At 35.5% G+C, this 25,657-nt stretch overlaps 1 protein-coding gene across 3 annotated transcripts in view; it reads left to right on the top strand.

Moving 5' to 3' along the window:
- The window catches only part of LOC149830299 (uncharacterized), a 34,802-nt gene extending 19,535 nt beyond the window's left edge, over positions 1-15,267 (top strand). Inside the window, exons 9-13 of one of the 3 annotated variants that reach the window (XR_016433654.1) lie at positions 3,864-3,942; positions 4,040-4,724; positions 11,318-11,927; positions 12,713-13,018; positions 15,042-15,267. Coding sequence is in view for 2 of the 3 variants with exons in the window: in XM_090015775.1 (XP_089871901.1) it covers positions 3,864-3,942; positions 4,040-4,724; positions 11,318-11,927; positions 12,713-12,854 (1,516 nt within the window). In the remaining variant the exon portion in view is untranslated. Of the gene's footprint in view, positions 1-3,863; positions 3,943-4,039; positions 4,725-11,317; positions 11,928-12,712; positions 13,246-15,041 lie in introns of those variants that run through there. The other 2 variants (XM_090015775.1, XM_090015776.1) reach the window with 2 other exon arrangements.
- Positions 15,268-25,657: the final 10,390 nt, after the last annotated feature.

Genomic DNA, 25,657 nt, shown 5'->3' on the forward strand with positions numbered 1-25,657 from the left:
ATGACTACAACACAATAATTTAACTGATCCAACAACGAACTGAAAAAACATCAAATTAAAAATATATCAAATTTAATAAACAATCTTTGAAGAAAATCACAATAACCAGCAAGAACGACTCTACAACATAACAATTAATGCACTTTTACAAATTGAAAGTGCAACAAAATTTACAAGGTTTAAGTTATTGGAGATATATATTCAATATCCATATGAGAAAAAAAACAAATTATCAAAAAAATAGTGTTAAAATATGTTGTTTGGATATATTATACATATATATTTATTCGTTGCATGTAAACCGAAATAATTGTTAGGGACATTTTAGTCATTTCACATTGTAATAGGGGTCAAGCTAGTAGCGGATGGTTTTCTTTTCTTCTTTTTTGTAATATGGCTGTTGGGGCAGCCCAACTAGTCGTTGGGCTGCTCCCAACTGTCATAAATATGACCGTTGTGGCCTAGCCCAATGACTAGTTGTGTTGTCCCCACTCTCTCTTTTGTGTGGTTATAAGTAGGGGTTTTCCCCTTGTATTCCTTAATGTTTTTCTAAGCATTTTTATGATTTAATACATATTATTTTTAAATTGTGTTTTCTTGTGATTTGTGTTTGGTGATTATCTCCTTTGTGAGATTGTAATTGGTCCATTAGTGGCCCTTTTTGTGTTTGTGCACTTTTGAGCCCTTTAGTGACATTGTGTTTGTGCACACATTTTTTAATTTCAAATAGTACAATATTTTAATAATTTTTTTAAAGAAAATCACAATAACAAGCAAGAACCACTCTACATATTTGTGTAAAGGACAACATAATGCTATACACCACACATAGTAAACACAATTACATAATACAAATAGCATGCCGCTCGTATAAAGCACAAATAAGCAACAAATCAATGAATTACTAAATCAATATATATATATAATTAATTAACAAGAACAAAATAATTTTCTGATTAACAAACCTGATTGTTCGAGAGAGACAAGAATACCTTCTTCCTCCTTTCAAAGAGAGAGAGACACGAGAGACGAGAGCGACAACGAGAGGGAGAGACAAAGATGAGAGATGAGAGAGAGAGACAACGAGAGGAAGAGACATAAAAAGAAAGGGGGACATCGAGAGGGAGAGTCAGAGAGAGAGAGAGAGAGAGAGGGAGACAATGAGAGGGAGAGATAGGGAGACAATGAGAGAGAGAGAGAGGAGTGCCCTAATCAGTCAGGGCCTTCCCTAATTTGGGTCAAATGGGGGCTTTGACCCAAACTCAATGAGGCACATGCCTTAGCCTGAGGCATACACCTCATATCCTATGAGGCACACGCCTCATGGCATTCACGCTTTTTCAATGCGCCTCAAGGCACCAAAGGCAGCGCCTCGCCTCGAGGCGCGCTTTTAATAACATTGGTTAATAGTAATGCTGTGGCATTTGTTTAAGTTTGTAAAGAGTTAAGCCATTTATTAGTTGTATTTCAAGAGTGAAATGAATCTTTTATTGCATTAACTTACAAAAATGCCCTTGGTTTATCCGTTAATCATAACTTTCTAATTTTGTCAAAGGCTAATGATCATGAAAATCCATGGGCATTAATGGACCCTCTCCCTCCCTCTCTCTCTCTCTATGCGTGGGCACCACACACAAATATTGTGTTAATTGACCCCCTAGTCGAGGGATCTTAGGTTTGAACCTGACTGGGTCAAGCCCGAGTATAAAAAGGAGAAAAGGGAACAAAAATGATAAGTCCACATGACACCTCTCTCTTTCAAAGTTCAATGAAAGGTTAGAGGGGTGGGAAAGAAAAGAAAATATGGGTCTTCTTATTTATCACCATACCCGGACCACCCTATAGAGTTTGGTCTGTGTCGGGTCTGGGTAAACCCGACCCGTTGATACCCCTACTCATGTCCTCTTGCTTGGTAGTTCTTATCTTTTCTTGCAAAAAAATATTGCTTTGGGTATACATACCCTTCATAAATGATCATGCTTCATTGGCTTTTCTAAACTTAGCAATATTGACACATATTTTTATGTCAACATTGTTCATAAACCATGCAATTTTTTTTGCATGGTTGCTTTCCCAATCCTCCACTTTGGATTGATACTCACTATTGGTTTTGGCAGGATATCTCGTTCAAGAATTATAATTTGTTCCCCTTCTTTCTTGGTGAGCAAAAGTTGAGGTTTGGGAATAGTGCCCATCACATATCCCCAAAGCTTCTTTCATTTAAAATTATTCGTGGCTAAGAGCATTCGCTACGACGTTCGCCTTCCTTGGATGGTAAGCGATCGTGAACTCATAATCCTTGATGAACTCAAGCCACCTCCTCTATCTCATCTTTAACTCTTTCTACACAAAGAGGTACTTGAGGATCTTATGGTCTGTGAAAACCTTAAACTTCTCACCATATAAGTAATGCCTCCAAATCTTCAATGCAAAGACCATTGCCGCCAACTCTAGGTCATGAGTAGCACATCATATAGTTTGTGCCATTTAGTTTGAAGGAAAGATCTATCTTTGAATCATGTTTCATTTTGAATGTGAGAAGGAAGAGAGAATCATGTTTCATTTTGAATGTGAGAAGGAAGAGAGATAAAAAAGTAAATATGAAAGAATACCTCTATTACCATGAGTACACAAGCACTTGATGGCCACTCTCCACAAGTCCAAGAGCACTATGGCTTTGATACTATATAATGAAGTATGCGGAAATACAAAACAAAGTGCACATGCACTATTACAAGCCCAATATGGGATAATACGCAAAACACTAAGGCACTACACAAGCACAAAGTGCATACAAAACTTCAAAGAGTCAAGAAGCTCAACACAATCAGCATAAAAATATATCTTTTATTGCGCTAAAATGCTTAAGAAAAGCATTAATAAATAGGAACAAGAAGTTCCATATTTATAAAAGACAAGAGAGAAGGGAGCTCCCAAATAGAGCTGTTGGGAGCTCCCAACGGTCATAAATATGACTGTTGGGACTCCCAACAGCTCTTTGGTTCAAAGGACCAAAGTGCTCCTTGCTTGATACAAAAAGACAAAAATGTAAAAAAAAGGAAAAGTATAAAACTGTCCCCAGCGGACATTACTTATTGCAATGAAGGAAAAAGACAAAAATGCCCCTGAAGGGCATTATTAGAAACAGTTTATAATATAATATATGTATATATGTACGTATATTTTAACAGGTTTATGCCTAACATAGCTGAATCCAGCCTAATGGGAATTGGGATTATCGGTTTGCAACACTGACTGACTATGGTTTCCAAACGAGCTTAAATTTCTAATCTTTCCATGCCTTACTGGAGGATTTAGTTTTGAGAACCCCTAGACAGACCAACTGATTTTCAAATGCAAACTGCTAGGGTCTACCAACTAAAGTGCCTAGTGATAGCCTATACAAAAAATATCCAGCATGTATTGTTTTTCTATTCAAGTAGACTGCTCATGCTTTTGACGGAAAACCATTATTTTGGCTTATTAAGACACATTATGTGAAGAATACTGAAACTTGCCTACCTTACATCCTTTCATGTGCTTCTGACTGGTACCTTATTGTTTTTTTATTTGGTTTTGTTGAGATATTTTCAGTGGTTAAAAGTATGAAATATGTTATGGTATTTTTTTATCATTGGTGGTCTTTGTCATTTATCATTAATTATGGTAATTTCTCAGACTCTGGACTCGTGTATGTTTTATAGAATAATCACCTAAATCAGTGTATTGGTTGTGTTTTGCTATTTGTTTCCTGCAGAGGAGTTCAACTTGCAGAACCTCTTTTGTATTGAGTTCTTCTTTCTTTCCTGGAATTTGATTTTCTGGTTAATTTCTTTACGTCTCACTAATGCAAAGTCTTGCAGTGATGAGAAGTACCGGCAGTTCCAAGCAGATAGTAACCTATATTATAAATGTGCAGCATGCCGGGGGAACTGTTACCGAGTATGTGGAGCTGAATGTCTTTCTTTTTGTTGTTGCATTGTATGTCTCTTTTGCAACTTCAGTTGTGATTACAGGAGATATTCTTTATGATGATCAGGCCAAAGACCTTGATGATGCTGTTCAAGAGCTTTGGAGGAGGAGAGATATGGCCAATCATGCTCAAATTGCTAGTCTGAGGGCAGCAGCAGGACTGACCCAGGACATGGTTTCAGTTTCACCTTATTCTGATGATGAAGAATGCCATATAACTATGCCAAAGAATGATGGGAAACCACTGAAGTTTTCTTTTAAGGGGTTATCTAATTTGAAGGAGCAAGGAAAGAAAGTCTCAAAGAACTTAAAAACATACAAGTATACAAAGAAGAAAGACACACAGTTGCAGCCCAACGGAACAGCTTATATGAATGAAAACTGTGAACTGTTATCTGGAGGACAATCACTGGAGAATGGCATGATGTATGGAAAGGCCGAGAATATGAGTTCCGAGAGAACAGACGTTTTTCTACCTTCTGGTACTAATCAACTGGTCACAAACACAACTTTTATTCAAGAAAATGTAGTAAATTATGACAAGAAGGCCCCCAAAGCCATCAAAATTAGGCATACTAGATCAAATGGTTTGGCTTGTGAAGAAGTTAACCAAAAGCTTGTTGGCAAGACTGAAACTGGAAAAGGAAAAAAATTGGTCATACATCTTGGTTCAAGAAACAAGACTTTAGTTGAAGTTCCAAAATTGGAGACCTCAAGTTGTCACAGAGGAGAAGATTCTACAGCTTCCCTTGGTAATATATGCTATTCTGTATTATTTCAATAGTACTTTCTCTAACTTTCAGATAATTGCTTTGACTTTATTTTTTTTATCCTTTTCTTATTTTGTTTTGTTTTCTCAACTTAGTCCATGACCTTTTATTTTTATTTTGCTATTGCTGTAAATAGGATGTTTTATGATAATTTTGTTACATAAACGAGTGCATCAAAATTATAGTGCACATAGTCTTAAACTTTCAAAGGGTGCTAGTTCTTCCTCTTTATTTTGTTTAATGATATGATAATCCAACAAGCTTATTTCTTATTAACTGTGAACATCAACTGTGGAAGAGAAAACGTGGGCATATTTTTATACCTCATATGCATGCCAAGATGAATGTTCTGACATAAACATAGTAGAGCTGACCAAAACAAACTTGTGGGTCTTTCAGCCTTCATTTGTGCGTCTGTAATTTTGTCCCTGTTTGTCATCTTGGGCAACCTGACCTGACACACACACACACATATACGAGGTTAGATAGAGTCAAAACGACTTGCATTGTGAGATCCCAACTAAACTGTAGGTATAGTCGATGGTAGCAACTCTTTACACACATATATGTATGTATACAAGGTTAAGTTGAGCCAAAATGACTTAAATTTTGAGATACCAACTAACTTATAGGTATAGTCGATTGTAACAACTCTACACACACACACATACATACATATACATATATATATATATATATACATACATATACATATATATATATATATGTATATGTATATATATATGTATGTATATAAGTCAAAACAACTTCCATTGTGAGATCTCAACTGAATTGTATGTATAGTCAATTTTGGCAACTCTAGTTTGGATTAATCAAGCACCTGAAACTGTCCCTTTGAAGCTGTTTAGGCTAGTTTAGAATACATCTCTCTCTCTATATATCTATACACACACATATATATACATATATACATATATAATATAACATAATATAATATAATATAATATAATATAATATAATATAATATAATATAGTATAATATAATATAATATATGTGTGTGTCTCACATAGACACTTAGCTTGTGCATCATTTGTCACGATGACACCAGAGACATGATAATCTTTATGGACATAGTCAAACCTGTGTTGGACATGGCCAACATTGTGTCCCTATCATCATCTATTCTTTTGATGATCTTGATCCTTCACCTTGTAGTTACTCTTATGTTTTTCCTTTTAAAATTTGTCATTGATTGTATTTAATTTGAATTCTTAACTTGGAAGTATTATTTAGTGTTTACTAATTCATGGTTGGCATTTTGGGGACTTGGTGTAGGTTCTGCCATGCTTGACGACTCGGTGACTCAGGAGGGTTCAAAATTTTTAATTTACTTTATTAAGAATAAACAATAAATATATATTTTATATATGCAAAAACTTTTTAAAGAGTATATTTATTGGAAATATAGATTTCTCATATATATGTGCGTATATATATACACATAAATAACTGTATTATTGTCTCACACTCAATAAGTGTATTATCTTTTAATTACGCATTTAATGATGCACCTAAAATTAGTATGAATTTGTTGACTTAATTATTGGGCTGCATGTAGTTCAGGCTTTCCCGAAGGTTTTAATTTCTAATTAGGACTAACTAAGCTAATTTCAAATGGAAAATCTAGGCACAGTCTCTCATGCCCAGTCAAGTGTAATTTCTTCAATTTGTATTTAATATTTAACCTCCCAATCTCATAATTATCTATAAGTGTTATAATCTTTCTCTCTCTCTCTCTCTCTCTCTCTCTCTCTCTCAAATTAAAAAAGGGGAGATGAGACTCGGCTGCCTTGGCCGAGTTTGGTCCTTAACCAAATCATCCTATTTTTTGACTCGGTTAGAGGCCAATATGATGACTGAGCCAAGTCATGGAGTTTGCAAACCATGTACTCATTATAATGGATTAGAATTGTCATTCAAGAATTTGCATTTAAGAAGACACATAGACTAGGCAAAGGTGCTAATAATCACCGGACAGGGCACGTCCAGTCTGTTTTTCGCAAATCTGACTTCAAATGTGTTCGACATGGTCCATTTGCTAGGAATCAACATTTGGATCGTGTTTTTTTGACAAAAAAATACAAGCCTCAAATATTTATAAAATTTTGGCTGTTGATTTTCAAACCTTATAAAAACCTTTCTGTGTCAACAATCCAAGAGTTGATTCCTATAAAGGAAAACACATCGATCACATCTGTACAATCAGATTTCATAAAGATAACTCCAAAAGAACCCTTTTCGATCATTGTTCATGCCTCTGTTATTATTGTAATGAAACAAGCGCAAATACAAATAGAAAGCCTACTAAGGGACTACAAGAAACAATAGAGATTGTACAAGCAATAGTCCATTATGGGACAATACAACATACAAGTGAGAAAAAATACAAAGGAACAAGATGTGCACACAAGAGCCCCCTTCTATATATATATTACATTTTTTCCCCTGCCACACCTCTGCACCCAAGGTTTTTGAAAGTGCCGCAGCCCCGCACCCGCAACTGTACCCATGTGACATAGCTTATAACCCAAATTTAACATAATATTGCTGAACCTATCATACCAAGCTTTGGGGGCTTGCTTACGCTCATACAAACTTTTCTTAATCGAAGAACTTTTCCTCTTGATCTCAAAACCGGGAGGAGGATACATGTACACTATGTCATTTAGGTCCCCATTCAAAAAAACATTCTTAACATCAAGTTGGTAAATAGGTCATTTTAATGTTCTAACCTATGTCACAGGGATTCGGCTAGCAGGGTGCCGCACCCGCGTCGACGTGACTCGACGCGGGTGCGGCACCGGGTGCGGTCAACCCGATCTTGGGTGCGTTGACCGCACCCAGGATCATTTAGGTCCATTTTTTTTTTAGATTTTTTAAAAAAAAAAATCCCTATGAAATGGGTTGCGAAATTTAAAAAAAAAAATCTGCTGACAGCAGCTGCTGCTCCTAATCCTTCTTTTTCCGTAAAGGATTTTCTCTCTCCATAATAAATGATAGACAACTGCTGCTCCTAATCCTTCTTTTTCGTAAAGGATTTTCTCTCTCCATAATAAATGATAATGATGGTGGTAGCCTTGTTGGCTATTAGTATTCACTATTCTCCTGATGAGATGGGTGCCTGCAGCTGTATATAAAATGAAATTTGAAAAAACCCGCGTCGGGGGAACCCCCCGACCCACTTATATATATTTACATTTTTGCCCCTGCCGCACCCCCGCACCCGGGTTTTTTGGAAGTGCCGAATCCCCACACCCGCACCCGCACCCATGTGACATAGGTTCTAACACTAGTCATGCGAGCAATAAGAATAAACGTCTCTTCATAGTCTATCCCATATTTTTGAGAATATCCTTTGGCCACTAACCTAGCCTTATACCTTTCTAATCATCCATCTCCTTTGGTTTTGACTTTATATACACACCTAATTCCTATAGTCTTTTTCCTATAGGTAATGGTTGAATTTCCCAGGTTTTGGCCTTCTCTAGGGCTCTTAATTATAGTTTTTTGGCGTCAATCCATTCATCAATATCTTTAGCCTCATTGTAGGTTGAAGGTTCATAAAAAAAAAGTGAATAGATATAAGACAAACTCTAAATCTAGGTGAAAAGTTTTCATATGGCACAAATCTTTCAGGAAGTCTAGAGGTTCTACTAGATTTCCTAACACTAGTTTCTCCTAGATTTTGGTTTTGTAAATATCTATCAACTGCACATGGAGGGTGTTCAACAATTCTTCTAGAATAGCTTTGAATATCATAATTTTGGGTATCCTCCACGGGAATCCCAGAGTCATCAATACGCATATCATCAACATCATTATCAACATGTATAAATTCATCAGAAGCCAAAAATAGCTAACTTAGAAACATTAGGATACTCTAATCTTTGATGCCATACAAAATTATATTTTTCCTTAACAAAATTACAAAATGATTCTTTAGGAAATGAAGAAAATCCACGAAGTAGAGATTTTTCCTCCTATGTCCTTCCCCAATCAGCGTCCTTGATTGGCGATCCTCCACCCAACATTTTTTCAACGAGAAGGAAATCTCACACCCATAATCCGAAATTTGAGAAACGAATAATAAATTTAAATTGAGTTTTGGAACAACTCTAATTTTAGCAATTTGATTTTTTTTGAAATATTTGAAAAAGTTTCAACACTTTTAATTTCTAAATTAGTTCTATCGGCCGCAGAGACACAAGGATTGTAAAAAGATTTTATGCATTCAAATAAGAGGGATTATAGAGAAGTCATGTGAAAGGAGACGTCAGAGTCAAGAATTCAAGAAAGCTTATCTGGAGGAGAGGGAGTAGTTGTAGAAGTCTTAAGGAATAATTGTAATGCTTCCGTTAGATGGTGAATAGAATCCTTAAGATCTCATCCTTTCATGATAGCTTTATCACTCTTTTTGCGAGTTTTGAACGGTTGCTACATTCTTATAAAGCTCGGGACACTGGTTTGATGTGTCTCGGTTCTTGGAAAAAATGGCATAATTTTTCTCACTCCTCCTTTGTTATAGTTTCCTCTATTGTTATTTTTTCAAAAATGAGAAAGTTTATACGCTTTAACATTGTTGTCGGGTCTTAACACTGCAAGAACCTCCTCACTTTCTTTAGACATGCCAAGTCAGGTCTCAGCTTTGTATCCAAGAGCATCATCAATAGAGGTGGTGGTGGTCCTATGTAAGATGGTGAACCTCACTTGTTCAAATTTGAGTCTCAATTTGAATAAGAAAAAAAATAAATGTTTCTCGGCAAGTTGCTTTTGCCTCATTTCAATAGGGCCTTCCCACTTGGGCTCAAGCAACTCTAACTCATCCCAAAGAGGTGAGAGTGTACCGTAGTAATCTCTTACACTCTTATACCCCTGTTTGATGAGTCTAATTTTCTCTTGAAGAAAATATTTTTTTGCCAAATCTTTTTGCACAAACATGTTTTTGAGGTAAGTTCAAGCCTCACATGATTTTTTGAACTTAATTATGCTTGCTGCAATCTTGAGTTCCATGTTATTAAGGAAGCAGGAGAGAATTTGGGCATTGCCAGCTTTCCAATCTTCCACCTTGATGTAGTATTCTTGGAGTGCTTTCTCTCTTTCGTCATGACTAAGGGCTTTAACTTGGTCACCATCCATTTTGGTAAGTATGAGTTGTGGTTCATATTTAGTATCACTCACATACCCCCATAACTTTTTGTCTTTAATATGATGCTCCATAGTGGCGACCCACATCAAATAATTGAAATTGTTTAGCTTGAACGCAATCACCATCATGGGTTATTTTTCGCCCATCTTGATGTGAGAGAAGCAAAGCTTATGGGAGATACTTTCTTTGCAATTACGATCTTTGAAAAAGCTTTACCCAAGAGCCGTAGGCTTTGATACTATGTAATGAAACAAACAAAAATACAAATAGAAAGCCCACTAAGGGACTTAAGGAAACAATAGAGATTGCACAAGCAATAGTCCACTATAGAACAATACAACATACAGGTGAGAACAAATACAAAGGCACAATATGTGCACACAAGAGCCACAAATGGGCACACACAACACAAAATAAATGTCTTTGTATTGAGAAATGCTTGAAAAGCATTGAAAGATACAAAGGGAGAAGCCCCTATTTATAAATACAGCCAAGAGATAATGGGAGAAACCTAATACAGCCAAAAGATAATGGGGATAGCCTAATACAATCAAGAGATAATGGGGGCAACCCAATTAGCTGTTGGGCTAACCCCAAATGGTCATATTTATGACTGTTGGTAGCAGCCCAACTGCTAGTTGGGCTGCTGCCCCAACAGTCATATGAAAATAACAATAAAAAGAAAGAAATAAAGCAAGAAATAAAAGAAAGTCAGCCTCTACTAGGCTCACACTATTACATATAGGAAATGACTGAAATACCCCTGATGGGTATTTCAGTTTTATATATATATATATATATATATATATATAAGTTTCCTTTTACTCCATGCATGTCTAATATCTCAATTGGTGTTTCACTTTGCCTTGGATGCTACCTTTTCGTGCCTACAGGTATTTTTCATCTTTTCAGTTTGTTGGATAAGTTGCAGAGTTGCAGTCTATGCTAGTTTAGGCACATGTCAAAAAATTTGGGATCGAGGTTGTCGTGCTACGTACTGGGGTTCACGTGTATATGTATACATTAACACTTTGATTTCTGATATGCAATGAGCTGTATAGCTGAATATGATCCTAACTGTCCATACCCAGGAAGTGAAGGGACTAGCCAGCAAATACCTAATTCATGGGTCACCGATCCATCTGAATTACATGGTCCAGTGGTCAGGCTTGAAGATAAGCAGGGTATTCATGTCTAGATGATTCCCTCAGGATTTGACATGATGTGTTGATTCTTAAATTACGAAATTAATTTTATTCATAAAATCTTACTGCTAATCCCTGCCTCAAAATTTTCTATTTTCTGGTTGCTTGATGTCTTTACTGATTATGAAGGAGGCTCTTGTACGTTATCTATGTGTAGTTCTAGAAAAGACATTGAAATCTGTCAATGTTTTAATTTGAGCAGGTTCTGGATTTGATGCTACATCTCCATCAAAAAGGTTAATACAGAGAAACAAAGAAAGCAGCTTGTTCAAGGGTAAGGTCGAATCTGATTTTGACCTATCTAACCACAAAGTGGATGGAGAAAAAACTATAGATGAATCTGAATCCAAGCTAATGGATACAATCAAATACGAGGAAAGGAGTACTATGGAAAGCTCGATGGCAGTTGAATCTGGCACTGCCTTAAGGAATGAGACAGTTCTATTGAGGAAACACACAAGAAGTACTGGTGCTAGCGGAAACAATGAGAATGTGTCATCTCCTGATCCTGTGACTTCAACAAAACCTTTGCTGAAGGTGAAATTCAAAACCCTTTCTCTTGAAAACCGTAGTTCTTGGGTTTCTCAGGACCAAGAAGATGCAAAGAACTTCATTAAAGGCCAGAGATCGAAGAGGAAAAGACCATCGCCTATGGTGGAGAAAGGAGTGGCAACAGAGAACCAGAATAGTAATGTATTATCACGTCAAGACAATCCAGTGGACCAAGAAATGGATGCCAGGATACTTAAGAAGTTGGGCAAGGATGCAATAGGAAAAAGAGTTGAAGTTCATCAAGCATTGGAGAATTCCTGGTAAGGTGCCTTGGAGCCCCTGTTTGGTTTCTTGTCTTTCATTAGTCATGCACTTGAATGTTGCACATGAATGTCACTGTTACAATTGACATCATCTAATCTTTTGTTCCCTTTGGATATTGTGGGCTGCCATTGAAAATTGATTCAACCGATTCTCCCACTTTTTTTTAATATTTGGTTCTAACATTTTTTAGAAACTACTGGAAACTGTGGCATTAGAATCTCCATATCTTTATGCCTTTCTCGAGCTCAATGTTAGCAGATTCCTGCTTCCTGTACATTTTCCATTACATTTTTGTCTTCTATCAAAATACCATTATCAATGCTGATGTGTCATACTTTTCTGGATGGCAACTTTTTCTACTATATTTTTTTCAACCTTTAGCTATATGGTTTTTCATATCTTTCAATCTGTTCAATTTCATCATAGATTATATATTGCTTTTTATGTATCATGGCTTGTGCTAGCAGATTTGGCACTGCACATCGACATTTGCACGAAAGCACCTTCTTGGAATCATGTAATTTGTCTGCAGATACGCACTGCATGCTAATTTTGCTGGATCATCATGATACCATTTAAATAAACAAAAATTGGAGCTGGGAATGGGAAACCAACCAACGAGGCCAAGTCTGATCATGTTCTTTCCAACGTATCTTTTGAGTCAATGAGAACACTCCAACCTAACCCATTCAACTGTGGATATACATTTTGTTTCCTAACTAGTCAATTTTATGCATTACTCTTGTTCATTCTCAAATGACCCACATGCTTGCACATATAGGCACAGAGGAGTGGTGATTGGCACTGTTCGTGGAACATCGGCTCTTTCAGTATCTCTGGATGATGGAAGGAATGTGACCTTGGAATTTGGTAAGCAAAGGGTCCGGTTCATTCCTCAGAAACAGAAGCTAGCAAAAAAGTGACTGATGATGTCTTCAGATTGAGAAAGGGCATCTCAAATGAATTTGAAAGAGTCAACTGCACTTGTGAACTTGAGCATCCAAATACAGTTTCTTAGCAGTGGGTGCTGTTCAAGGTCTCCGATGGTGGCAGAATGATTCATAGCTGGCTCTTGTTTGTATATTAGGTGGGTCGTCTGAAGATGGGCCTGCGCATGGTTGGGCTTCTGTTGTTTCAGTTGTTTCAATATATTTTTCCATTCTTCATCAGGCTTTTAGCTCTCCTAGCTTGCAATATGAACAGGTCACTGATCTTAAAGCCAAGGAAATTAATAAGAACAAAAGAAAGGAAGGAATATCAACTCTGTTAGTTATTTGATGTGGAAATTCAGGCTTAATATACTATGGTTCCAAACATGGCTGACATTTTCTTGGAAAGCAGGATCAAATGGCGATCTGAGTTGCCTTCACCTTTCTTGATCTCTAAATGCAAACAGATGAATAATCGGAACTTTTTAAATTGCCCCCATGTTGACAGAGAAAGATTATGAATTACTTCCATTTGCTTAGGTTACTTTGCATTATTTCTCATTTGAACCATAATGTGAAGTAGAATTATTGATTCACACAAAATCCACGCTGTTGCTGATCAATGCAAGATCAACAATGCCTTGGGCATTTTTTGCTAACATGAAAACATTCCTTTTCATGTCTTCAAATGCGGTTACAATACCAGGGGTTTTATTGTCATTTTTCATCACAATACCTGCCAACCACGATTGGTGGCAGAATAGAGGGTAGACCAAAAAGTTTTGACAGATTATTAATTATTTATTAAGAAAATGAAAAAAAGTTGAATCACTAAGGACAAAATGGAGTATGACAGAGATTGCTTTGCTCATACCCAATTTTCTTATTTGTGATCGATCAGCTTCAAGTATGACCAAAGACTTGCTATCTGCATTCGTAGTTATTACGCAAGATGGTGATTGGTTCAACCCAAAATGGATCTTCTTTGCTTTAGCATAGGGAAAGAAGCTCTATAAGCTGATACTTCCCGTTTGCCTTAGCCTTAATAGTGGTTGTGGTTGTTCCTCTTTTGTCCATGGAAGAGGAGGTGGCTTTGAAGTAAACCCAAAGGCTAAACACTTTGCGATGCCCGTGGGCCTAAGCTTTATAGAAAATCCAATAGCATAGCCTACACAACAATTACTCTAGGGATGATTTTCTTGTAGTTTTGCTTCATTACTTGAGGGAGTGAAAAGGAAGAATTCGATGAATGCCATTTATATAGCAGGGAAAATGACCCAACTTGAGAAAATGATTCTATTACCTATCTGCATTCTCACACCTTGTAAAACGGATTGAGGAGATATGCCATCAAAACATCAAGTTCTTCCTATCATAGCCTGGCCTCTCTTGCTACCATGGTAGCACCTAGTGTGGTCAGCACCAATCATGTTCGAGCAACAATGCTTACACTCTAGGTCTTTTGTACTTTTAACACCAAAAGGGTGGTTAGCCATTCATCAAGGCTCATGTTGAAGATTACACCATGAAACATTGATCACAATCTCTTAGAAGTCGTTATGCAATTCTAAAATTTGATAACTATCACATTCCAATTCACAAAAATATTCATATGACCATTATATTGGAGGACGTAGTATGAATTACCATATTTAAGTGTGATAGAAAGTCAGTGAGTGCATATCAATGAAAAGATTTCAAACACACTTTAGGTGTTTATCTACAAGTGGATGACGTTGTGTTTGAAGGTAAAAGACTCAAGTTATCATGGTTAAGAAAACACTATGATCCTATCAGGGTGAGGAGGATGAAGGAAAAACGATCGTGTGTTGGAAGGAATGTCGATTATAAGGTAAAAAATGAGTTGACAATATTTTTGTTGTACTTCTTTGGCACATGCATATTCATCGACACTAGTAGAAAGTTGATCCATGGATCACATATTCAACTACTGCAAGACTTGAATCACGCCAATGAATAAGCATGTGAAATAACCTCACTTACACACCTATATGCAAGTCTAAGTAGACTGAGATGTGAAAGCAAAAAAATATCGCCGACATGTTCGTGTTGTTGGATGTATTTATTCATTTATTGTATCTAAACTTTTGATTTATACTCAATATTATTTAACATTGTTGATGTATTATACTATGTTAATTCTTGCATTGATCCTTACAGGTTTGGATATGAGAACACATGTTAATTGAAAGGCCCTTGAGACAAAAATGTCTTCCTAAATTTTCACGTGTTGTAATGCGGAGTTGGTCACACAACAAAGAGAAAGAGAATGATCGAAGAACATTGAGTCCTTACATGAGAAGGGTTCATTGTATTGCATCGTTGTGCGGGTTGACCATGACACATATAAGTATTATTGAAATAATTTTCTATATTTTTATAAATAATATGATATAGGACTAACCATGAATGAAACTTTGGTCTGTAAGTAACATAATGTCCCTATGAAAAGCAGAGGAGGAGAATCAGGTTGTGGTTGTACAAGCGAAGAACATCACAATGAGAGACATTTGGTTGCACAACATAAATGAAGTTGAATGCCAAATGCCCAATCGAGTGGTCCGGTAGTTTGCATTTGTTCAACAATCACCCTGTCAACCACACACAGTTAACAAAATCATTTCATCCACAATGAAAGATCAAAAGGATTACCCCCATGATGTTTCTCTAAACTTAAAGATTGGCGTAAAGGTAACTAAGATATCAACTTATCATCTATGATACATTCCTGCAAGGACAATGATGTAGGTGTTGACAACCTTAAGTTTGCAAGCAGTGTCTCCGCAAAAAGGGGCATTAAGGAGGAGGAACTTCAGTTTGCAAGCAGTGCTCCTCTTAAATATATGATTTTCCTCCTTAATATAAGATTTCTTTCTAAATATGTTATTTTCTCCTAAATATGCAATTTACCTTTTAAATATGCACTTTTCTTCTTAAATATGTGATTTTTCCTTACCTAAATATGTGTTTTTTCTCCTAAATATGCTTATTTTCTACATTTTGCTAATGTCATTGTTATAGAATATTAAACTTGGAATAAAGTTAAACATACGAAATTTGTAGAACTTCTGCCTACTTAGGGCAAGTTTGATGCCTTGTCCAGGATTAGATGAAATGAACAACAAAGACGGGACAAAACATTAGTTTTGTTCGTTCCGTAACATCCATACCAAGTCAAACATTTGTTTGGATCGTACTTAGATGTTGTGTTTCAAATCTCCATTGTTTGATGACGATATGCGGAAAACTTAGATAGTCATGGATAATGGGTCAGATTACTTCATTTTGGATCATATGACCTGATCCACCCAACCATATGTGTGTTTTAACATGTTATTATGGATTTTAATGCCAATTATAGACATTGGATCGGATCTAAAAAGTAAAAAATGTTTAAAATTTGGGTAATTTAAGAAAAATAAGATTGGATTTTTTTTATATAAATACTTTAATCAATGTCTTATTAGATCTAATTGTGAAAGTCTATAAAAAAATTATGGATTTTAGCTCTCATTATAGATCTCAAACTGGACTCAAGTACGAAAAAAAATGTTTAAATTTTAGGCAATTTGATAAAAAATCATATATTTTTATATACACACTGAAAACTCTAAAATGCATATTCATATTCAATTTATATACAAACGAAAAACCAAAAATGTAAAAAAAAAAATCATATCATATTTTTATATTAAAACGCAAAATGCAAGAATTCATATTCATAAAACCAAAAACCAAAAACCAAAAACCAAAAACCAAAAACCAAAAACCAAAAACCAAAAACCAAAAACCAAAAACCAAAAACCAAAAACCAAAAACCAAAAACCAAAAAAATAAATAAGACGTGTTTTCGAGAAACCCTGGCTTATAGATAAACACAAAAATCTGCGAAACGAGCATAAAAGAAAACTACAACCCTAACCAGATACAACTGGACATTCAAAATATGCAAAAGAAGTACTTTTCAAGAAAGAGAGAGGGCAAAAAAAAAAGTTAGCCAAATGACTTGAAGAAAATGAAGGCATCGACGAATTGGGAGAGAGACAATGAGAGACGAGCAAGTAAACAAAGAAAATGCATCAAGGAAGAGAGAAATAAGTGGTTGGGGTGGAGAATCATAAAAGTAAAAATGGAGACGATCTCAACATCCTTTTCTAATAGAATCTGGGTGTCGAAATCAATTTTCTCTCTTACCCGGTGAGCCTGTCATTTTCTCTCCTTTCTTTCTGACCCCCTCTTTCTCTCGCTCTCTTTCTTCTTATTCTTCTTTTGTTTGATTGGTTTTCCTAACCTAGCACTTGTTCATCTTCCTGTTTCGCTTGATACTCTTCCTCTTCTAACGAGAAATTCTCGTTCCAGAGTCTAGCCCAAACATGGTGAGGGCACCCTCATCGAGGCATTTCTTTTTACTTTATTCCCTCATCCCTGTTCTTTTTGTAATGCAAGGGGAGGGGGGTGAAACATAAATAACATACATATATGGACACGACAGACGATGTTCTACGCATTCACTGCGTCCAATGTTTGTTAAAAAACACTGTTCTCAATGTCTTTTTTGTCCCGTGCGATATGCGGGATTAGCCATCAAACGTACTCTTAAAGAACATCTAGAACTTACAAAAAATAATTTACAAAACATCAGATATTTAAAGAACATTTAAAATTTAAACTCATAATTTGCAAAACAATTCTATCAAATTTACATCCAATATTTGAAAATTCTATCAAATTTAAATCCAATGTATTACAATAGTAATTGTAATATCTCATAAAATCTTTACTTATTTTAAATTTAATAAATATAAAGGTCAGTTTGGTGTCGTCATAGTAATCAACGTATACTCCCCAGAATTGTCCACAACTTAGCTTCTGATGTCTTGCCATTTGACACTTCATTGTCTAATGTCTTGCCATCCGACACCTCATTATCTAATGTCTCCTTATCCTCTCCCATTTATTTGCACTTTGGACATTTTTATTGTGTTGCAGTCCTTTTTTACTCTTTGTCTCCTCCTTATTCTTTTTTTTGCACCCTCTAAAGTTGCCTTCTCCTAAATGCGTTTATAGAATTTAATCATACACTTCTTGTAGTATGTTATGTCATAATGAAAAAAGGGTAATTAACAATCGACTAACTATAGATTACAACCCTAAAATACAACAAAATAAGACATATAAACATGTACCTGCGTGAAGTTTAATTGTGTTTCTGCTCAAGTATTGTATGTATAATAGGATAAATATATCATAATCACACCTATAACAATCATATACAAAGTCAAGCATATATACATGTACAAATTGAGTTAACAAAGATATACACATGTAATTACCAAATTTTTTGTTGAGGAATATCTTCTATGAGACATGCCATCTAATCAATATAATAGTCATAGCCAAACCACTCTGCAAAAGAATGAACTTGCAATACAACATTAAATCTATCGAGTACGAGAGAAAAATAAGCATATTATTGATTAAGTTATGTTATCATACTATTTCTTTGATGTTCTTATCTACATTAATTGTGTACCCCGTAGAATTGTACAAGCTGAAATCCTTCATATTCATTTATCCAAGAACCCAGTGTTGGTTGCCTCAGTTGACAGAAATTAAAATCTGCAACATAAATAAAGTATGTAAAGTTATCCAACAGATACTTTACGAATTTAAATAAAGGATGCAAGAATTTGCCAATCTCCAAACATCTATGAGCACCATATTGCATTAATATAGTTTCAACCATTTGTTGTAAATAGTTAATGTTTACCAGTTAGTTTTTATTAGTCAATAGAAAAACAAAAGAAACATTGCTTTTGAGACTCACAGACAAATATTGTAATGCCCCAAAAATTTGAACTTATAAAATTTAGAAAAATTTTAAAATTTTTGTAGTTAATCCCTTTTCGGAGTTAAAACAATAGTATATCAGAATATTTGTTTGAAAAGGTCAAGTTAGTGAACCTTGGGCAAGTTACAGGCGAAATATCCAGCAAATGGATTATGTCCCCAAATGTCTCACATTTCTACACAATTATTCAAACCCATAATGATTAAAACCAAAGATTTAGATTGAAATAGTTTTATACAAAAAGTCCATATACAAAACACTAAAATATGCATTGGAGTGAACAATCAGAGAGAGTAGATTCTTGACATCACCGCATCATTGCACCATCGACTGTAGTAGTTGTTTACTCATCGCTTGGATCCCATAAAAAGGGCCAGACTCATGAAAGCATGGTAGATATAACAATGTTCAATAGTTGTACAAAACTAATATACATATGACAAATACTCATTCGTATATATTAGTCATAATCAATAATATCGAACACATGAAACTTAACTTTCTGCAAATTTATAAGAAGGGCATCGTTTCCATTCCAATTAACAATGTGAATATCAAGATTTTTTTTTATACTACCGAACATGTGGGTACTCATAATATGAATTTATAGAGATAGACCAAGATCATTAAGGGATTTATTATTTCATGTAACTTGATGCCCTCAATGACTAGCTGAATCTACTCCAAAAGAAACAGTATAGCTACTAAGAGAGAATTCCCCAGAGGTTGAGATGAACGAGGATGCATCCTAACTTCTGTAGAAGTTGTAAGATCTACCACTTAGGACAATAATTGATAGCGTTGTCTCCTAACTCTGATGACTGAGGATTCTGAATCATTGCTACTCATAGAGCATAGTTGTTAACAACTTGTCTATCAAAATTTGTACCTCCTATTCTCTATGGATAAGCATTATGTGTGAATGAGTTATTGAGTCTTATATTATTAAAGAGATTTATCATATTTTTATATGCCTCACACAGATAGACATCATCTACCCGTTCTACATAGATTCTCATGTTTGTTACTATTATAACTCATTCACTATGCCCTGATATTTGAAATTGATCAAGCATCTTGTTGTCATCCCAGATTTTGACGTGCATGTGATTTTCCTATTGTACGATGCAATGTTGCATCTTGAGGTTTGCCATAAATCTCAACTCATTCATAGTATGTTGCATTATTGCACTGCAAGATTTGCCATAAACCTCAACTCATTTGTCATTGTACTATCATGTCTCACATATCTTATAGTATAATAATGATGATAATCAAACCAATTTTTAAAAAGATTGCACTTTTGTATTTAAAAACCAACATGGGTATTCTAGAAAATTATTGTTGTCGAAAATGATTTTTCAAACCTTAAGTCGAGGTCAATCCAGGTCGTTCCCAAATGCATATCGAAAAAGTTGATATACATGCGACCGAAATCTACATAATCAAAGTACCGCATTCGCCCATTCAAAAATAGATCCAGTTGTGTATTTTTGAAACATATCACACTTATTCTTTTTGAACAACTTTTAAAGTTTAAACTATATAGGGTTATTGTTTCGTAAAGTCAAACATTTGAAAATGTTCGATGCATGCAAGCATAAAATCTCACACATGTGATTTTTGAAAAGTGAATTAAAGTACGCCTTTACAAATTAAAGTATGCATATATAAGTAAATCTTGCATAATTTAATAAAGCTAGCATATACAAAACTGCATATGTAAGTAGATGCAAGCATAATTTAAATAAAACATCTGCATAAATGTTTGCACGTGTAATCTAAATAAAGCAAGCTTATATAAAACTACATAAGTAGATAGATGCATACATAATGTAAATAAAATAACGTGCATATAAATACCATCATAAATAAATGAACACATAATTTAAATAAAGCTAGCGCACACAAAACTACATACATAAATAAATCATACAAATATATGTATATATATACATATTTATATATATGTAATAAATATATTTGGATAATACAAATGTAGTCGTCACATGTATTTTCTCTACCTCAAAAAATGTGACCCTTTGGTGAATCCAAGCATAGGTGACAGCTTGCCTGTGCCTCAATATTCGTGTCAAAGGTTGGATGTGTATAAATATATATATATATATATATTTGGTAGAGGTAGCGACTATAGTGGCACTGGGCTCGAACCGGTTAGGCAGAACTCACTCAGGCTCAGTTGGGTTGAGCCAAGCTGAGCTCAATTTTGGTTAAATTGAGTTGGCTTAATTGATATTGAACCGAGCTTGGCTCAGTTGATTTCGAGGTGGCTTGGTTAGAAATGAACGGAGCTTGGGCTCAGCTTGGTTGAGCTGAGTCGAGCTAGCTCATCAGTTAGAGTTTGAACTGAGCCAAGCTTGGATTGAGTTGAACCGAGTCAGGCTCGGTTAAGAACGAACCGAGCTTGACTCGGTTAAGCCAAAAGAAAAACAGCAGGATCGTGCTGGGCTCGGTTAGGCAGAACTCAACTGGGCTCAGTTTGAGTTGACAGGACTGTGCTGGGCTCGATTAGGCAGAACTCAGCCGAGCTCAGTTGGGTCGAACCCGAACCGAGTTTGAGTTGACAGGATCGTACTGGGCTCGGTTAGGCAGAAATCAGCCGGGCTCAGTTGGGTTGAGCCCAACTGAGATCGATTTTGGTTAAACCGAGTTGGCTTAATTGATATTGATCCGAGCTTGGCTCAGTTGGTTTCGAGGTGGCTTGGTTAGAAATGAACGGAGCTTGGGCTCGGCTCGGCTGCGATCAAGTTTTGAACTGAGCTAGGCTCAGTTAGAGTATGAACTGATCCAAGATCGGCTTGAGTTGAACCGAGTCGAGCTTGACTCGATTGAGCCGAAAAAAAACAGCAGGCTTGGTTGGGGCTCGGTTCAGTTCCGATAAGCCGAACTGAGCGGCAATAAAAAAGGGGTTAGGCATGGGCTCAACCCAGCCGGACTCGGTTTAGCCGAGCGCAGTTCGGTTGAGTCGCGCTGACTGACATAAAAAAATCAGAGGGGAGCAAGGCTCGGCTGGGTTTCAACCGAGGTGAGCTCAGTTGAGCTCGAGCTGAGCTCCAACAAGGGGAGCGAAGGAGGGACTGGACGGCTCGATTGAGTCGAGCCCAGTCCCCACCGAGGTTCGGAGGCTACCCGAGCAGCAAGGTGGGCTCGGCAGGGAGCAACAGCAGTTGCCGCTGCTGCTGCCGTGGGTTAGCCGGAGAGCAGAAGGAAGGAAGAAGAAGGCGTCGACGTTGGTTGTGCCGCCATGAGCAAGAGAGGATGAGGCGGGGAGCTCCAGCAGGGGGCACCACCGACGGGCTTTGGCTCGCCAGAAAAATAAAGGAAAGAAGAAGAGGAAAAAGGAGCCTCACCTGAGGTGGCTCAACAGAGACACGCAGAGAGAGGGTGAAGGCTGGGGTTGGAGGCTGAGGTGGCTCAACAGAATTGGGTTGGATCCTTATGGATCCACCCCAAACCAATTTCTTTTAAAGGGGGTTTGGCATTGAATAGGGTTGGATCCTAGTTGATCCAACCCGATGTGTGTTAGAAGAAACAGGGGGTAATGTGGATCCAACCCATTCTGTTAGTAATAGGTCTTATTAGTTGGGTTGGGTCCAAATGGACTCAACTCCTATGTTATTTTAAATGAGACCCACATTGGATCTTATTTGGATCTTTGATACAAATATATACATATGCATATGCATATCCATATATATATATATATATATATATATACTTATACATGTATATCTTATTGATTTCTAATTTAATGTAGATTGGGTTCATCTAATGGATCCAATCCAATTACAAGATCCTTAGTAAGGATCTACAATTAGTTTTATATATATATATATATATATATATATATATATATATATATATATATATATATATTAGTATGTTGAGAATTGGTCCATTTATTTGGACCCAATTCTAGACTCGAAGTGTTTAACAATTTGGATCTCCTTTGGATCCAACTTGTTATGGGATTGGATCCACCTAATGGATCCAAATCTCAGACTTATGGTTTGAATAACTTGGATCCCTTTCTAGATCCAACTCAAACCAATTCTTAACTTCAGTTGGGTCCCTCGAATGGATCTGAGTCCTTATTATATTGTTTTACAAATTTGGATCTCTCTAGTTCCAAACCCATTTAACTATGAGATCTAGTGGATCTTAGGCATCCTAAATGCACATTTTGAACTGGGTTTTATTGGGGTCGATCCTTGTGGATCCCTCGTCAAGATCCAAATCCAAAGATATTTAAAAAGCTCGTAAATCTTAAATAACTTTATAAAACTTCAATAATCTCATCGATAATTAATTGTTAATCAATTATTCAGAAAAATATCAGGATAATCCCTTATTATTTTAGAAAAATCCAAAAAAATCATGAACTTTACAAATTCATATTAAGGTAAACGGTCCTTGGCAGCTCTACTCTTGTTGTCATGTCCTGGGTGTGGGATGCTTGAAGTATTTTTATGAATTTTGCTATATGCTAGATAATTAAAATATATGATACATTTATATTAGATTCAAATAAGTCTATATATAAACATAACAAATGAACAAATAAACTAATGTGCAAAAATAACACTTACATCACTTGCCAATATATCTTCGTAAAATTCATGTTCTTTCGAATCTTTTAGTTGATGCGCATCTTTTTCTTTCTCATTAACCTATTATCATCACAAATTTAAAATAAATATTAATACATATATGTCAGTACTACTAGTTGTATACACACATGACTCGAGATATTCATTATATATTAAGTGATGCAATTGGGTCCTTGCTTGGTGGTGGGAGTGAGAATTTGGTTCTCTTTCTGTTGCTATGTTTTTTTTTGTATGTATAAGTATTCAATGCGAAATAACTAATATATAAAGAGAAAACATAAGATATTATAATAGTTCAATAAAAAATAATAGATAAATACAAAAAAATAATTCATTAAACAATTCTTAATAAATACACATTTTTTAAAGCATAGGTACTTAAACAAACTGTTATTTGTGCTTTTGCCTGTTGTGGCCAACCTCGCCACATATACTGCACTTGTATGACACATTATCCAAAGGGCATTGTTGTCTCGTGGCTGCTCGAGTTTCACTCTACCAAAGTAGATTAAGTGGTGAACATAAATTTTTTTTTTTAAAGTTCATTGTCAAGTGCTTCATGTAATATCTAATATGACATGTAGGCCATGTGTGCGGGATGTCATACTTTATACGTTCATGCCTATATGAAATAACTATAAATTATAAAAATTGTTTAAATTTATCGAAAACAGTGAGTTCTCCTTTCACATGCTCATGAATCCTTTGACTTTTTATTTATAACTGCAAATGCTATTAGAAACATCACATCACAAGGATTAATACTAAGAGTTGATAACAATATATATATATATATATATATATATATATATTTCTTTAAAGAATGTGACATATAATATAAGAACTAAATGACATCCTTTCAAAATCCATTGATATATGGACAAGTACTTGAATTGATCTAAATGTACCCTAACAATCCTCGGTTAACATGCATCAAATGATCCAAATAGGTGAGAAACATTCTAAAGGATTCATCGAATTAACTATATAGTCCTTCTCTTATCCGTTCTCGTCCACACCATGTTTGTTTCTAAGTAACCTCACAACTTTATCGTGACTAATGTCATTCATGATTTCTCTTTAGTCCTCTTTGGGTTATCGTGCATATGTTTGTGAATAACACATGAAATCTACTTGAAAGACACTTTTTCTACTACAAGGTTGCCCAATGATTCACCTCATGTATGCTCACTTGCATACTTCTTCACTTGAAAGAACGTTGTTCCATGCACATTTGAGCAATAAATTTTTTAAGGGGCAGTCAACTATAATTTGTGGGTTCTTTATCATGCATAAGACATTGACTCTGTTATTGTAACTCTTTAAAATTTTTGCGTATAGTTATTCCTAATCATATGATCTTTCAAAAACTTGTGTCAATGCTGAAGATCATTAAACCATTTTTTAAAAGCATTTTTTTAATCATTTGAGCATATTGTTAGCCACTAAAAATGTTCGCAATAATTAAGTTTTTCATTATATAAGTCATCATACAACTGAGATGCCCCTACTTTAATAAATTTCAGTTGCTCTTCATTGTGTGAGAATCCATTAAATGAGAACCTCTTCAATTGTCTCATTAGTGTAAAAACATAAATTAGTTTTATCGCACAACAAATGCTCATACGATTTATGCAACACACTAAGGGTTTGACTTTCCAATTATCTTTTGTGCATCATTTTTACTCGCCATTATTTGTCTCAAGTCATCGGTGTCATTGTCCTCTCCTATCATTTTTTATTCCTGCTCAGCAGACATGGTATAGTCATCATTATCGATATCATCTAATTTTTTAATATCTACATCATCGTTGGTACTACTAGTTGACTGTTCTGGTGCACAAACTAAACCAAAATTCATTTTATCTATTATTTTTTTACTTTCATGCATCCAACTTTTAAGATTAACCACAAAATATAAAATCCATCATCACACTTATATTTCAAGTATAAATTATAAAGTCCAACAACTTGTACCTAGCTTTATCATAAGCCTTTGAAGGCTAAATGTCATCCACATTGTTGTGATGAAGATCACTGATAGTTATTTGCTCATGTGGTTCCACATCCTCTATAATTATCATCTGATCATGCACAATATCAATTATTTGTAAAGGTTCTTTATTGTCTGCACATCGAACACCAATATCACTAATTGGTTTGGGTAACTACATGTCATCCACGTGCTTGAGCTCAATGTTTGGGACATCAATATTGTTCAATGTTTAAAGCAGTTGGATGTTCACCAAAAGACCAAGTTCGATAGATGGTGCCTAAAATAGATGCATATTCTC

Source organism: Nuphar pumila, chromosome 8 (genome assembly GCF_984573655.1).
Source record: "Nuphar pumila chromosome 8, dmNupPumi1.hap1.1, whole genome shotgun sequence".
Classification (NCBI taxonomy): domain Eukaryota; kingdom Viridiplantae; phylum Streptophyta; class Magnoliopsida; order Nymphaeales; family Nymphaeaceae; genus Nuphar; species Nuphar pumila.